The sequence below is a fragment of the Anopheles cruzii genome, chromosome 3, assembly GCF_943734635.1.
Source record: "Anopheles cruzii chromosome 3, idAnoCruzAS_RS32_06, whole genome shotgun sequence".
Classification (NCBI taxonomy): domain Eukaryota; kingdom Metazoa; phylum Arthropoda; class Insecta; order Diptera; family Culicidae; genus Anopheles; species Anopheles cruzii.
In genome coordinates this window covers 84,751,259-84,766,003 of record NC_069145.1, presented here as the reverse complement: position 1 = coordinate 84,766,003, position 14,745 = coordinate 84,751,259, and the positions used below count along the sequence as shown (strand labels likewise).

Below are 14,745 nucleotides of genomic sequence, written 5' to 3'. Positions count from 1 at the left end.
ACGATTGGCCAATCCGTGCGCCGGACTGAGGATCTGAACTTTGTTTCGATTTCACCGATACGATGCACGATGCATATGAAAGTTTATTCTTATGAACTTTTCCAAAGACCACTCACTCACGTTCCATTCACCATCATTCTTCATGTTTGTGGTTTGTCATTGTCAACGGACGGCGACGGTGCAATTCTTCATTGCTTTTAAATCTGCGCCCGGCAGAAAGACTTTAGCGTAATTCGGAAACGTTTGCTATTTGCAGCAAAAAATCTTGTTCGTGTAAAAGAAAACTGTATATTTTAGAGAAGAAAGCAAAAATTACTGCGGTTGATCGCAATTGATACAAACTGAATCGTATATGGCTGTTACGAATAAATATAGAAGAAAACAAAACAACTATTCGCATATCATCATGCTCTGCTATCCGTCTGCTTATGCAGTAACAGTGAGTTAGTGAAAGTAGGGAACGAGTAGGGAACACGTAGCACGTAGATGAAGGGAACGTATTATTTGAATAGGCTAGGTTTGATTCGATGAAGGTATGCTGGTTTTGTAACCAAACGATACAACAGTTGTTTTCTAACCACACGTACTTAGGCTTTGGAAAATCTTACTTATGTAACGAAAGGATTTTTTCAGTTTCTCCTTCTCTAAGGGTGAAGAAAACTCAAGACGGGACTCAAAAATGGTTACGATCTTCTTATGTTGTTCTTTGTGCTTCTTTGAGGTAAAAGGACTTGAGTCTCTCGGTTGTAGTACTGCAAACTACTGCCCTTTTTTTGTTGCAACATAAAGTTTCTCTACAGGTTGTCCGAGATTGTGCAGAAGCATTCCGCTGCATGTTTTGTCCTGTTTCACTTAAACAGAGGTTTAAAGTTTCAAAATTAATCCAACTGATTTAAGAACATTTTACTGATCAACTTCGCTCCAACAAACTGTGGAACAAAACCCGGCACGATTGCTTGCACAGAAACTATACCAAAAATCGATAATAGTTGTGACAATTTTAACAATAATTGGCGCCGGAAAGGGGTGATCGCCAATTTTAACCATCGAGAACCGTAACTGAATCCACTGAGAAACTGAATTGGAAAATCAAAGTAATTAATGTGTTCGCTGTGCGCGATTTTTTTTCGGCCAAGTTCATTTTCGAATGAATCTCAGACCTTAACGTAGTTGATCTAATAGTTTGACACCATTTAATCAACCGAATCATATAGCAAGAGGACCCCGAAGGAACATCCTTGATGAGGCACAACTTTGTTATTCACTCTGTGTGTCTGTGGCATGTGCCCGACACACTTATATTCTAGCTCAAATAACCAATCACGAAGCACTGTATGCTGTAACTGTATAGTTGTATCGTCTAAGCAGTATAGAATCCACCCTGAAAGCGAAACCGACTGCCAATTAACGTGTAGAAATAAAAGGCCCCATTCCTTTGAGGACGAATTTTGTGAAGAAAAGTGTCTATGTACGACATGCGTTGGTAAAGTTTGTAAAGAGTCGCATAGACTCTGGAAAAATTGTTACAAAATATTGCCCGTTTCATTCATTTACAATCATATAGCCCTCCAGTGTACCCGATTTGCATATTGACCATCCATAGAAGAATAACGTGGAAAGATGCAGCGTACGACAAAAGTAAATCAAAACCATAAGAAAAGCTAGAAAATATCATACCGCACGCTGTGTAATTCCTTCTTACAATATAAACTACAAAATATTGCCACACCAAGGACCCCCACGATCAAGTTGCCACCATGAATAGATTTCGTATTTTGCTTGTGTATGCGTCCCAAATATGTTGACCCGTTGACAAGTAACATAATCTAAAAGATAATCAGCATAAAAATAGGCTTGCGATACCTCGCCGTGGGACGCTTGAAGCCTCGGCTTTCTATCCAATAACCGATTATCCAATGGATTTCGTAACATGATTCACGTCACGTTGAAAGGCTCATTAATGCGGTCCAGCTGCTCTGCTTTGCTGGTTAATGGTACTCTATTACATGGCTTACTAAGCTGGCGATGCTGGTGAGTAGGTTAGGATAGTTTCTGACGTTTCTGATTTTTTGACTTGGAAACCAACGGATCCAACCAAAGTAGGTGGCGTGCCGCAAACAAACCCAAGACGAGTATCGACAACCAAACATAGAGCACAACGCCGATAGAGAAAAAAGATGATAGAAACCGTAAAACTGACAATTCACATCAAACCCCCAGGACCCGGAAAAGTGGTAATAGATTTGCAATACAAACACTACGCTAAGTCGTAACACGTAACGAGGGAAAAGATAGGCAATTTATGTGCCCTGTTTGTGGTTTGGCAAAAACTGCAGTGTGTACTGCGCGGCGCACGGCTTCACGATCGGCCCTGTCACGCGGCGATCATGGGCTAGCAGTAAATCTAAATTATGAAATCAAAAGGACTGCACTGTAAAATAAAAAGTAGCATAATTTGATGAAGACACGATGATATCATTATATTACGAGCACAGAGAGCGAGTGTAGGGCAACGAAATGAGGCGAACTAACTGATCCCTGTTGACGATACTAGGAGAAATAAATGATAGTAGAATGTGTATCATTCGCGCGCTCTCCTGGCTAGGGGCAAGCAAGAGCCAACAAAAAACAAATGTTTCATGCGTATAAACAAATTATGATATGTTAGAATCTAGAACGAGAACTAATGCTAGCCAATGAAACTTCGATGTTTTGCACCCGAAAATAAAGAAAATATTCAAGTATGCATTTTAGTTAAACGCAACGATGGAGAGCAGAGGAGAAGGTCGTTTTACGGATTCATGCGGTGCGTAGTGCATTACCCACCTGTATATAGCCGATATAGCGTAATGTTAGAACAAATGGGAGAAAATACAAAAAAAGGATGAAATACAAAACAAGTAAGCAAATGTTGTGTTAGAACAAGTATAGACAAGCAACTAGCGTATTATCAGACTTTACTAACTAAGCCAATAAGCAAATTGTATGCTACAAAACCGAGACCGAGTGAGCAGTGTGTGCAGGAGAGACATTGAACGCCTTAACGCGAGGTTTGTGACTGGCCGCGAATGGATCGAGTGCAACGGTGGTAGAGCGATCGGGTTTCTGTGAACGATCGTCCACTGTGCGCATGTTCAAAGTATCCGAGAAAGTGTGAACAATATTCCTGCTTTTTTCAGTGTTATCCTATTTGTTTTCCGTTCCACAAAATGTCGTTCATTATATAGTTCGGAATTTAAATTTGATGGGCAAAAAACAGGCGAAACAGAACAAACCTGGTGCTGGCCTTTTGCAGGGCACTTGTCGCAAGCATGACGTGTGTTAGTGATTTAGCTCTACCCCTCTGCGTACGGTTCTTTATTGTGATAAACCATCCTTTCCCGTAATCAAACTTTACAAACGGTTCGCCGCTGGGTGCGCCAGACTCACCACTGCCCTATGCTTTTGGTTCTTGCAAGCAGACGGCGAGAGAGAGTGCTGCGTCCTTAACAAAGCTTATTAGAACTAATTTTCAAGCGCCCGAGCGTGGAGACAAGTATGAAGGTAGAAAATTTCACTTTCCATTTGGATGATAAGAAGGGCGATCGGTCGATGGGCGATTATTCCTGTAGGGTTATATTGCGATTACTTCTAATGGTGTACTCTATATTGCTACGTAGTGAAAAAACAGTATGATCTTTTGCAGCGTGATCTTTAGTAATATTTTCTATCCGTAAGCGTTTTATTAGATTGTGTCCATCAGCGTGTTGCCCCTCCGTTGGCTCGTCTTTCGTACTGTCTGCTTCCTGCCGAAGGCGAAGAACATGGTGGCCGATGCCGTGCTCTGAACGCTGAAGGGGACACACGCTCTGGGCTACCGTACTGCCGATTTAGTGATGATTTTTTGCTTTTAATGTACTAGAACGTCCTGTCTCAACCTGTGCTACTACAGCGCGTATGACGATGGCAAGAGCCTATGACCTTTCGTTTGTTCATTTTGTCTCATTATTCTACAGCAATTCAATTAAGACCATTTGATGTCCCATCCCTTTTTCAGATGTGTGTCATCATTGATGAATCTTCTTTCGTTAGGAAACTTTTTTATTTGAGGGACAACCGAATCGCTCTATACATTCTCTTGGTAGTTGGCCCGAAAGGCAGAAGTGTATAGTGAAACAAATCTCCTGACGCAATGATAATTTGTAATACTCAAACGGAACGGATCGAATTGTTTGTTAAACGATGGACGCCACCATGATGTTGATGGGAGAGGGCCCTTAGTGGCATGTCCATCATATGCCTTAATTTTCGCTTTACGTTTGTGCGTCGTTGTCCTGATGATGTGAGGGACTAAAAAAAGGGAAAAGAATTCTGCGATGTGTGGAAAGCTTTGTTAATGTTGGCTACGCCCGTTAGTTGATGCTATTGGTTGTAATTTGCGATCGAAACTGGGTTGGTGTTTTGTGTAATGGCTTATGAATGCAAGAATCGCGCGAGGAAAGAAAACAAATTCATTACAAAGTTGCTTTAATCACACAAAACTCATTTTAATAATCTAAGGATGAATACGATGAGCACAGTATGAAGTGAAAGTTGACGAAAAGAAACGAAAAATAACGACACATAGACAAAAAATCACCCAAATAAATAACGATCAGCACAACTCAAACAATCAACAAGTTCACTTCACACGTATATATTTGCATGATACTTATTGAAATAACACAAATCACCCGTATGACAAAAGTTCCCTCAATTATCTAAACTTCATCCAAAATTAATGGTTCCAATCAATGCGCACAGATAATAGCAATCATTTGTTAAGTCGTTCCACTTGGAAACGTTCCCCCGAAGTGGCCCGCAAGTTTCGAGAACAAATGGTGCCCGACGGGGTCGCGGAATCTGGCCCCTATAGAGGATCAGGTGGAAAACCATACCATCCATAGAAAAAGAGATTATAAAGAATCTTACAAACATTCAAATCAGAAAGAGGAATGATACAAAGCGAAAACAACGGTTAAGTGAAAGCAAAGGAAGCAAAATTGAGCGAGTAATAAACTAAAAGGAAAAACACACAGGGTGTGTGGACACAGGCGTCTCTCAGGCGGACTAGAGACAAACAAAACACGGGGAAAATGGTAAAAAGGCATGCTCTGTGAACGATGAAGAAATAATAATATTAATTACTATAATAAGCATGGAAAAGTAATAGTCATAGGCAAAAGAAAGCGCAAACCCGCGAAGCAAGTATGTATAGTGACAAATACAAAAAATTGAATACAAATAGTGTGTGACGGAGTAAATTACCGATCTCACAATGTGAGATTCTGTTGTAAGCCGGAAAGGGTAAGGTAAGTCCTTCTGATTTAATTTCCATTTCTTCAAAGTTGATTCAGCAGAAACATTTCGCTCCAGTTGTCGATAAATTTGAAACTTTATTAATGCGTAAAGCAAACAGAAAACGAATGATAATACATTTCTGGAGCGTGCCCGTTTGTGGAATATTCTCCAATGTCACCGTATTTCATCCCGACGAACACGCGGATAACTATCTAATCCTAATCCTTCTAATTTCAATATCACATGGCCAAATACCGTTCAGTGCGGGTTGGTGGTGCCGCCGCCTGATTATGCACTAGTGGCTGTGCTGGTGGTCGTGTTACTGTTGCTGCTGCTGCTCCGTACGCTACCGCTCATAACGGCTGCTCCTCCGGCGTGACCGGTTCCACTTCCTCCTCCAGCGGGGCTGGAGGGCACACCGCTGCCGCTACCGGAACCACCGCCGGGTTCTGTATCATTCTTTCCGTAGTTCGTATCCTTGAGGTAGTACACGGCCCCTCCGTTGATGAGCGCGTGGATCGTTTTCTTCAACCCGAGCAACGACGCCAACCGGTACTTGAGCGTGACGGACTGAATCCGTTCGATGAACGTCCCGATAGCCTGCTCCATGGTGGGCGTAATTTGTGGTTCGAGTTGAAACATCTTCACAAGCGTTTCGATCATTGGATCCGTCAGTGACAGACGCTCGAGATAGTCCTCCACGTAAGCGGACTGTCCGTCGATCACGTAGTGCTGATAGATCGCTCCGGCCCAATTGATTTCCACTCCGTACGCACGGCCGACGATCAACGCTTGCGGCACGGTCAGCAGGAAGTTGATGTAGTAGAGAAGCGTTCCGGAAGCGACATGCGCACTGGTGGCACCACTTTCATCCATCGAGCGAATGTTCAGCACCGAAAGGCACGTCGCACCGTTGTCCTGCGAACCGCCCCCCACGGAGCCACTCGGCCCAGCGGAGCTGCTACTCCCACGGCTAGGGCTAGTGGCGTTCGAGCTGCATGCCGAGCTATTCGTCGGACCACCACCAGCAGCCGCCCGTTGTTCGGTATTGAGGACTTGACGCACGAAGAAAATCTGTAGCGCAAGCAGCTCGGCATTGGACGCGGCGCGCTGGGCGAGTGTCAGATTGTTGTCCAGCAGATAGTTCTCCGTGGCGTGCGTGAAGGCATCCATCGCGGTGGTAAGCTCCGCCAGAACGAGCGCCGTGGTTAGCAGTCGCTGCAGACAGACCGTCGTTTCCTTGCGCACCACCAACTGGCGCTGCTCGTACGTCGCAAGCACGGCATCGATCGTGGCCCGTGCTTCCGCTTCCCACATCTCGGCGATCTCTTTGTACATTCGAAAGTGGAGTGCCGCTAGGCGGAAGTAATCTTTCCGCTCGGGACAGTGTTCGTTGAGGTACGCCATGATGGCCGTCTGAAGGCGCCCGCTGGCACCCCGATCGTCGAACTGGCCGAGCAACGATTCAAACTGTTCGTGTTTGATGAGCGTCTCGAAGCAGTAACACATGTCCCGGTACCGTCCGATTCCGACGAGTAGACGCACGATCAGGTTCCAGGATTGGGCGGCCGTAAGCGCCAGCGTCAGGGACTTGCAGCATGTCAGCACCTCCATAATGCCCTCCATTGAGCACTCGTGCACGAAGCAATCGTGCGCTTTCACTAGCAACGCTACGATGATCGTGTTTTGCTTCTTGAGCGACAGGACCCGTTGCTGAAGGATGCGATCGAGTCGCTCGATCAAATTCGTCCCCCCGCCATCCGTGCTGGAAGGAACGGATTCGAGCGATTCCAGTGCATCTTGTACGTTTCCGTCGCCCGTATCCTGCCGTTCCCACTTCCGGTACAATCGAAGGGTCTCGCAGTAGCGCAACAGTACGTTCCCCAGTGCCGTCGTGTTTGGGGCGAGCTCAAGAAATAGATGAAACTCACGATCGATATTGTAACCCCAAAGGAGCTCATCGCACGTCGACGCAGCGTTTGGTTGCCCGTGTTGCTGGAAGAGGTAAAACTTCGAACGCACCACCGTGCTCACGATTTCGGCAGCAAGAAAATCGGTAAAACTTTCCACACTCATACGGGTTGCGGTGACAATGTCACTGATCACCTCCAGCTTGTGGCTACAGTCTTCGTGCACGATCTCCGGAAGAAAGGCGAGCGGATCGCGCAGCTTTAGCAACTCGTTGTACTCGCGATCGAGGTACATTGCTGCGCGGTACGTCAGCACAACGCGCTGCGCGAGATCCTGTCCGTGTGTGATGCGATTACCGAGACCCTATAACGAATCAGACGAGCAAAGTATTAAGAAACGGTGGTGTGGAGTATTGTTCGAAGCAGAAAACCTACACTGATGGCTTCGAAGATGTCTTGTCGGTCGCGGGAAGGCAGTTCCTCGAAGTCGGATGCGGCCGCATTGCTCGTATCGGACGAGTTCAACTGCCCCATACCGGCAGCACTTTTCATCGGGGAACTATCGTTCCGACCCGTGGTCGAACTCTGACTGACGCGACTGATGCGGAGCGTTCGTCGCTGAAACTTACCCGCCGTCCGGGCACTGTCCTCATTCAGCAACATCCGTTCCTCCTTCGACAGGTTATACAGGCTGACCAGCCCTTCGGCAAGCGCCATACAGAACACGATAAAGTGCAGATCGATCGGTCGCTGCTCGAAGATCGCCTGATAGCGAAGGGCCTGCACAATGTCCCCACAGTCCAGCAGCCGGTTGATCAGTGCATCGAGCCGTCGTTTCTCGTCCGGTTGCACGAGCGGTACGTTCGCCAGGGTCAAATCATCGATGCCGGCCACTTCTTTCAGCTCGAGAAACGTGTGGTACAACACCGGCTGTTGCACCGATCGCTGCAGTCGGCTGCTGGTCCAGTACGCGGAGCAGTACAGAGTGAGAGACTGTGCCGTGGCCTCACTGCAGCGCACATAACTAAGCGCCAGCTCGTACTCCACTCGATCGCGATCAAAACTTTCGCTCGGATACAGACCATGTTCGCGGATCAGCACGAGCGCCCACCGGAGCACTTCGTACCGTGCCGGATCACCGTACTCGAGTCGGTTGGCGATGTGAGTGAAGAAGTTAATGCGCAGCTCCGGTCCCAACCCGAACCGCTCGCTGTCCGCTCGATAGCGCTCGAACTCACCGAGCGTTCCGGTTGACTCGAAGAAGCTCACCCAGTGTTCGAATATGATACTCTCCTTCGGCAAGCCGGCCTCCACGGCAACGGCAATGGCTGCTTCGTGACATTTGCGTGCCACCAGCCGCTCACAGAGAGCTTCGTAAAGGCCACTTTCGTACTCCTGCGTTCGCACATCAGCGGCACGCTCGAAAAAGCGCAAAACATCGCTGGCCACATCACAGTTCCGAACGATTTCGCACACCCGCAGCATCCGCTCGAAGTCGATCGCCGTCGTGAGGAAGCACCGGATATCGCTGCGAATGTACGATCGCAGCAACAGCTGCTGATGGTGCACCGACGATCGATTGCACAGGTGCAGGGTCAGCAACCGTGCGCAAAAGTTAAACATTTCGTACTTTGGTTGACGCAGCAGAAAACACTCGTCACCGGTGGTGCTGGCCAGAAAGCTAGTCAACAGCTGGACAGCACGGTCGCCATCGAACAGTACGTCGCGGGTGAGCGAAAGGTACGAAGCCAGGTGGTCCCAGTTCGTGCCGCGGTAGAACACGGCCAGTGAGCTGGCCAGTGTGCAGATGTGATCCGTACGCACCAAGTACTCGACCAAATCGCACACAAACGTACGTTCATCACACTCGTCTGCAGTGGCCGGGTCGGATGGGAGCCGGTCCCGGAATGGATACTCTCCAGCCAGCGTCACCCAAACAATCCAACAGTAGCGCAGGGCTTCGCTATCCCGAGGACACACCTCGCCGGCAAGCAGGGCAAGAAGGGGCCAGCGGGAACGAATGGCTCGATCGAGTAGATTCTGGTAGGTGTGTGGATAACGTGGCACTTGCAGAGATTCGGTGGCGGTCCGCATGAGACGGATGAACGGCGCGAACTCGAACGGATGGGGAGTCGCGGCGGCGGATGCCGCGTACGGGTTCGCTTCGTTCGAGCAGAGCAGAACCGTCGACACGAGATCGGTATCGTAACGCTCCGATAGAAAGCACGCACCGTCGTACGTAGTGCTCGTGTACGAACTCAGGGACACCGAGGTCAGTGGAGTCGGCTGGGTGGTGCTGGCAGTGCTGGAGACCAAGCCGGTAGCGCTACGATTCGAAATGGCATCCCCTTCACTGGACACGCTCGAGTGTCCGCTGGATTCGGCCGTTGTACTGCTTCCCTGCAAAAAAAGAGATGTATCAATCAACAGATTGGGTTGCGAAGCTAAATCGACGGGAATTCAGTGTTTTGTTGATGTTACCTAAATGAAAACAAACTAATTAGACCAAAGAGTGTAACGATTCGAATCAAGCGGATCAGTTCATTGAGCAAAGTCTGCGATTAAATTCGCCATACGCTCTCGTTGAAATCATATCAGCCAGCGAGGGTCACTGACCCAGTTGATGTTACAAACCGGAATAAGCCGATCATGCTCTTGCGAATCCAGTGCTCTATGCATCGGACTCAACGCAGCACGGAACAGTAGCAAAGGTTGCACAGGTTCGAAACGGCGACAGTGATAAGGGACGCCAAAATGAGTTCATGCCACTGCCTGTGCGACCCTTTGCGCTGATCGTGCGCGCCAGAGTCCGGCGCCCGGTTGACTGTTGCGCAATTACGAAAGATTGCTCCTTGTTTACACAGATATGCTGGCGATGGTCATAATTTACGACTGCGCGCTACGAGACTGCAACAATGACAACCGGCCCCACGTCGCAAGTGGGTCAACGGCGTATCCGATGTTAAACAAAGTGATCTCGCGTTTCGCGGAAACCTTACAAACGAGGACGATGCTGTGCACTTACCCTGCGCCTTCGCCGTGGCGTTAAACTGGAACGTCGCCTAACGGGCACCTCACGGTCGATCTTTGGTTGGTGAAGAAGCGCAGTCATCAGATTTAGCCCAATCTTTCCATCACCGAATCCCGTCCGGCACAGGTCGAGTACTTGCTGCGGCGGATAGCCCAGATAGTCCACCAGCAGCAGAAAGCGAAACCAATCGTTGGCCGCTAGCAAACGTTCGCGAAGGTATCGTTCGGGAAACGGCAATCCGTTGGCCTTCGCGATCACCGTCATCGCTTCCAGATCGATCAGCAACTCGGGATCGTCCAGAGATTTGCGGGCGATCGCAAGCTCACAGCGTAGCAACAACTCGGCGATTGAAAGCGTCCGTCTGGCCATCGGTTGATCGTCTCGATTCTGATGGACCAGGGTAAGGCAGCGTAGATAGGCGCGCGTCGGAACACTGCTCACACCGATCATCTCCATGAAGGCTATGGCGTGCGCGACGAGCGATTGGTCCCAGTACCGCTCGATCGCAAGCTGGGCCACGGTTTGGGCCGCACTGTTGATCTGTCGGGTGGAGATCTGCGAGTAGTTTCGCAGCTGCTCTCGGTAGAATTCGTACACCGCATAGCAGGCTCGCTGCAGCCGGATGTAGTGTAGGTAGCGTAGCCGGACCGGTTGACCGTACTTTTCGATCAGCAGCGGATGGTTAAAGTGTGGAATCGATCCGTACTGCTGCAGCAGCTCCGAACGCACCGCGCGTTCATCCTCATCCTCGCCTGAGGTGCTGAAAAGATGCGTCCGAATCGTCTGAGGCCCCGGTATGCCAGCGATCTCCAGCAGCTTTCCGGTGGCCTCCTCGAGCGCGGAGTTTCTTGCCGTCGGTTCGGTGGGAATTTGATAACGGCGCACAAAGGAGCGTAAATGGGGCAGTCTACTTAGCAGCGGATCGCCCGGATCGTCCGGGAAGCAGGTATTTTGTTCATCGAGTCCGTACTCAAACAACGCGACGATTGGATTCTCTTCGTAGAAGTTCCGATTGTGGTGCAGTATATAGCGCGAACAGGTTCGCGATACGCCCAACAGCTCGCTGGCCCCAATCGGTGTATCTTGATTCAGCTTTTGAAGTTCCAGGAACAACTTCACTTCCTCCCGGGGCTGCCGAGAACCGGCACCGTCACCGGATGGTGTCTCTTCGGCAGCCACTAGCTTTTGTAATGCCTCACGACTGACGATCGGCAACCCGAGCAGCGTGAAAAACTGATTGTCCACCATGCGGCGTGTGATTTGCTCGCGAAACCACCGTTCCTCCGTCCAGCCGGGACTGCGGCCGTAAGTTTCGGTCGTAAACAGACGCCTCAAGATGGCGGTCGCATCCGTACGCTCGTGGTCGAGAAACTTCCCCAAGCGCGCCAGTTCGTTGAGCAGAATTTCACTCCTCGCCAGCGTGCGATGGTGCGAAAGCTGCGACAGCATGAAGTCGTCGATCTCCCAGCGCTGAAACAGCTGCCGGAGCCGCTCGTTGAAACGCGGATCGTCGTAGATGTCGATTTTGATGCGCAGAAGGTGCGACGTGGGATCGACCCCGTTGTGGACACAGTGGCGCAAGCAGCTGTTTAGTTGGATCCATATCTTCACCAGATTGGAGATGTTGTTCTTCAGCAGGTAGCTCCACACGGTGTAGCGATCGAGGATGGGTGAAATTTCGGACTCTGTAACAGAAAATGAAACAGTGATCATAAGCTTACGCCCAGATGCTGATCTAACTTCGGGTAGGTCGAGAGCGCGGAATACGATCGAACTAATTTCCATACACCGTTATCAGTAAGTTAATTAAAAAGGCAGTCTGAAACCCCATCACCATCATTGGCGTCATCGCTGATCGCTGTTGTGTAATGATTTTTTCAGACAAAACCAATTGATGACGTCGATATGGCGATCTTATTAGACGTTAGTCGGTCGATGGCAAAGATCGCTCATTCAATAAGTTGATTAAAGGAGGAAAAGTACTCAAAAATCGGACACATAATCTTGTGTCAATGTTCCGGCGGGCCAGTTTGCTTTGCATCGATAGGCCGTATGTGGCCGACTGATTCCATGGGGATTGACCGAACCATTTTGATCCGATACTGTGTACCATCGGAGGTTTTGTTCACGTGACGAAGGCGCGCTCATTATCAGCGCAGAGGATCGATCTTCCGTCAGAGGAAACTTTCCCAACCGCCAGGTTCAAGGCTCTGGCCGTGGCTAGACTAAATAAACGCGAACTAGAATTGGCATGACAACCGAGCGAACAACATTCAAAACCCTCCCTCGAGCGGCCACGGCGTCTGTCACACAACATTACCTTGATTTTTGAAGAACAAATCCACGGCCACCGTGTTGCGATAGAGATCCTCCTTCATGCAGAAGGTGTTGAATGACATCGTCTCGATCTCGAGCACACTGTAGCCGCTGGCCACTTCGTTCAGCACGTCCGCCATTTGGCGCACGTTCGCCTTTAGCTGGGTGTAAACCCGCCAGTAGGCGCCAATCCGTTCCTTTTCGCCCTGCTCGTAGTTGTCGATCGTTCGGGCCAGATGCTGCTGGATGTACTCCCGCAGTCCGCGATCGGTTGTTTCGGTGGCGATCTGATAGAACACGTACTTCGGGACGCGATCGATGTTCGTTAGGATGTGGTGCGCCTTGAAGAGCTGTCGGTTCGCGAGCAATCGATAGACGTACGCGTTAACCTACAAAAGCGAAACAATTGTACTAAATTGGATTGGGCCCCGAGATGTGCCCTCCCGAGTGATCGTGGTGCTACTGAGCGTCTCGAGCGTCTCGGTGTTCCGTCGCCGAGCTCTGTGCGATAAGGAAGCCTTTGGTTTGACGACGGCTCAAGCCGTTTGTTATATTAACCCCCTCCCGACGATTGTGGAGAGATCAGTTTGCAAGCTTCACCCCCACGGATTGTTGACTCTGTGTCCGTCCTCAACCCGCAGGTGCACTTGGCGTCCGAGAACCCACACACGCTCGTTCTGCGTCGTGTTGGTGTTTGTGAGTTTGCCTGCGATAAGGACGCGATGCGACTCGTGCACCGTGAAGCTTGATAGCGGCACCGCCGGGAGTGTGTGAATCGGATTTGCGTCTCGAATGCAAATATTCTGCATCGATGCATCCCAACAACAACAACGCTTCGGAAGCGGTGTTGGCTCACCCTTGTGATGATTCATACCACTCGGTTGCTGCATTGGCGTACCTTTTGGAGGAAATAGTTCTTGGCTTCCCGGGTCGACAGCTCGTTCCGGTCGGCCAGAAACTGGATGCAGAGATTGACGTGTTTTCCCTTGGTGGAAACCTCCTTGATGATGACGTCGTCGTCCAGCTTTTCCCAGCCCTTCAGCACGATCCCCTTCTCGGGGGGCTCGGGTGTGCCCATCGTGCCGGGTTACTGGTGCCAATCAATTAAGAAATTAAACACGGACGGCTCACGGTGCTCGAACCGCCGAGATCGCACTTTTCACTGAAACAAACGTAGCTGAAGCGCACTTTCCTGAGATGAGCTCCGGACTGGCACGAAAACAAACATGGGACCGAAAAATAATCGTGAACAACAACGGAAAGCTTCACAAAACGAGACGGAAGAGTATGAAATCATCAGTGAGATTCGGTCATCGTTTGTTTACGCTCGAGTTGGACAGTCATCCGAAAGATTCGCGCAGCGTCTCTGACAGCCAACAGCTGATGGTGAGTCGAGCAGTTTCGAGCAGCTCCGTTACAGTGTGTATCAAAAGTTGGAAAAAATGGAAAAAGAGTTCACCCAATTCGAGAGTTCACCCAATTAAAGAGAGTTCATTCCTCATAGTACAACGATCAACGATCAACGATCGGGTCAGTAAGTTCGGTTTCGTTCGTTTCAGTTCGCTGATCACCAACACCATTGTCCACAAAAAGGAAAAAAAAACCAGAAATACAGTTTCGGTTAAGAAAAGTCAGGTTCAAAAGTGAGGTTTTTATTCTTCTAGTTCGTCGGTCAGAAAACACAGAGAAAGAGGTTTTTCACAAATTTTCAAGCGTGCGGTTCGGACGTGTTTTCTGATTCCGTGTTGATCGGGCCGATCGGACCGCGTAGCGCCGTAGCGTATCGTGATCGTGGAACAGTGCGTGAAACACGATCGGACGGCGGCGGGACGGGTGAGACGGAAAAGAAGCCTTTCGCCGCCGCGACTCAGAATAGTGGCCCCGTGTGTGCGTGCGTGCGTTGTGTTTCCGTTCTGGCCGAAGGCTTGGTGGAAAAAGAAAACATAACTCGACGCTCGGTATCATAATAACGTGGCAGTGTTCTGAGTGCAAGTGTTTCGTTTGCAAAAGTTTGCACAGTTTCAAAATAAGCCACGGGCCGCTTGGCGAAAGCGACACTGTAGAAACAGTTGTTTTGTACATTTCCGGAAACGCGCATTATTCTAAGAAGTGAACGTGAAGAAATGTAAGTTACGGTACCTTGCTCGCAATTCTAAAGAGTTTTATCGC

The 14,745-nt window shown here is 49.2% G+C and overlaps 1 protein-coding gene across 1 annotated transcript; it reads right to left on the bottom strand.

The window, feature by feature from the left end:
• Positions 1 to 5,470: 5,470 nt before the first annotated feature.
• On the bottom strand, positions 5,471 to 13,654 carry LOC128271180 (uncharacterized). The gene is made up of 5 exons (XM_053008622.1): positions 13,475 to 13,654; positions 12,581 to 12,965; positions 10,255 to 11,945; positions 7,665 to 9,629; positions 5,471 to 7,593 (listed from the first exon to the last, which is right to left on the bottom strand). Exons 1-5 carry the CDS (start codon positions 13,652 to 13,654, stop codon positions 5,608 to 5,610), a joined length of 6,207 nt encoding a protein of 2,068 aa, XP_052864582.1. The 3' UTR covers positions 5,471 to 5,607.
• Positions 13,655 to 14,745: the final 1,091 nt, after the last annotated feature.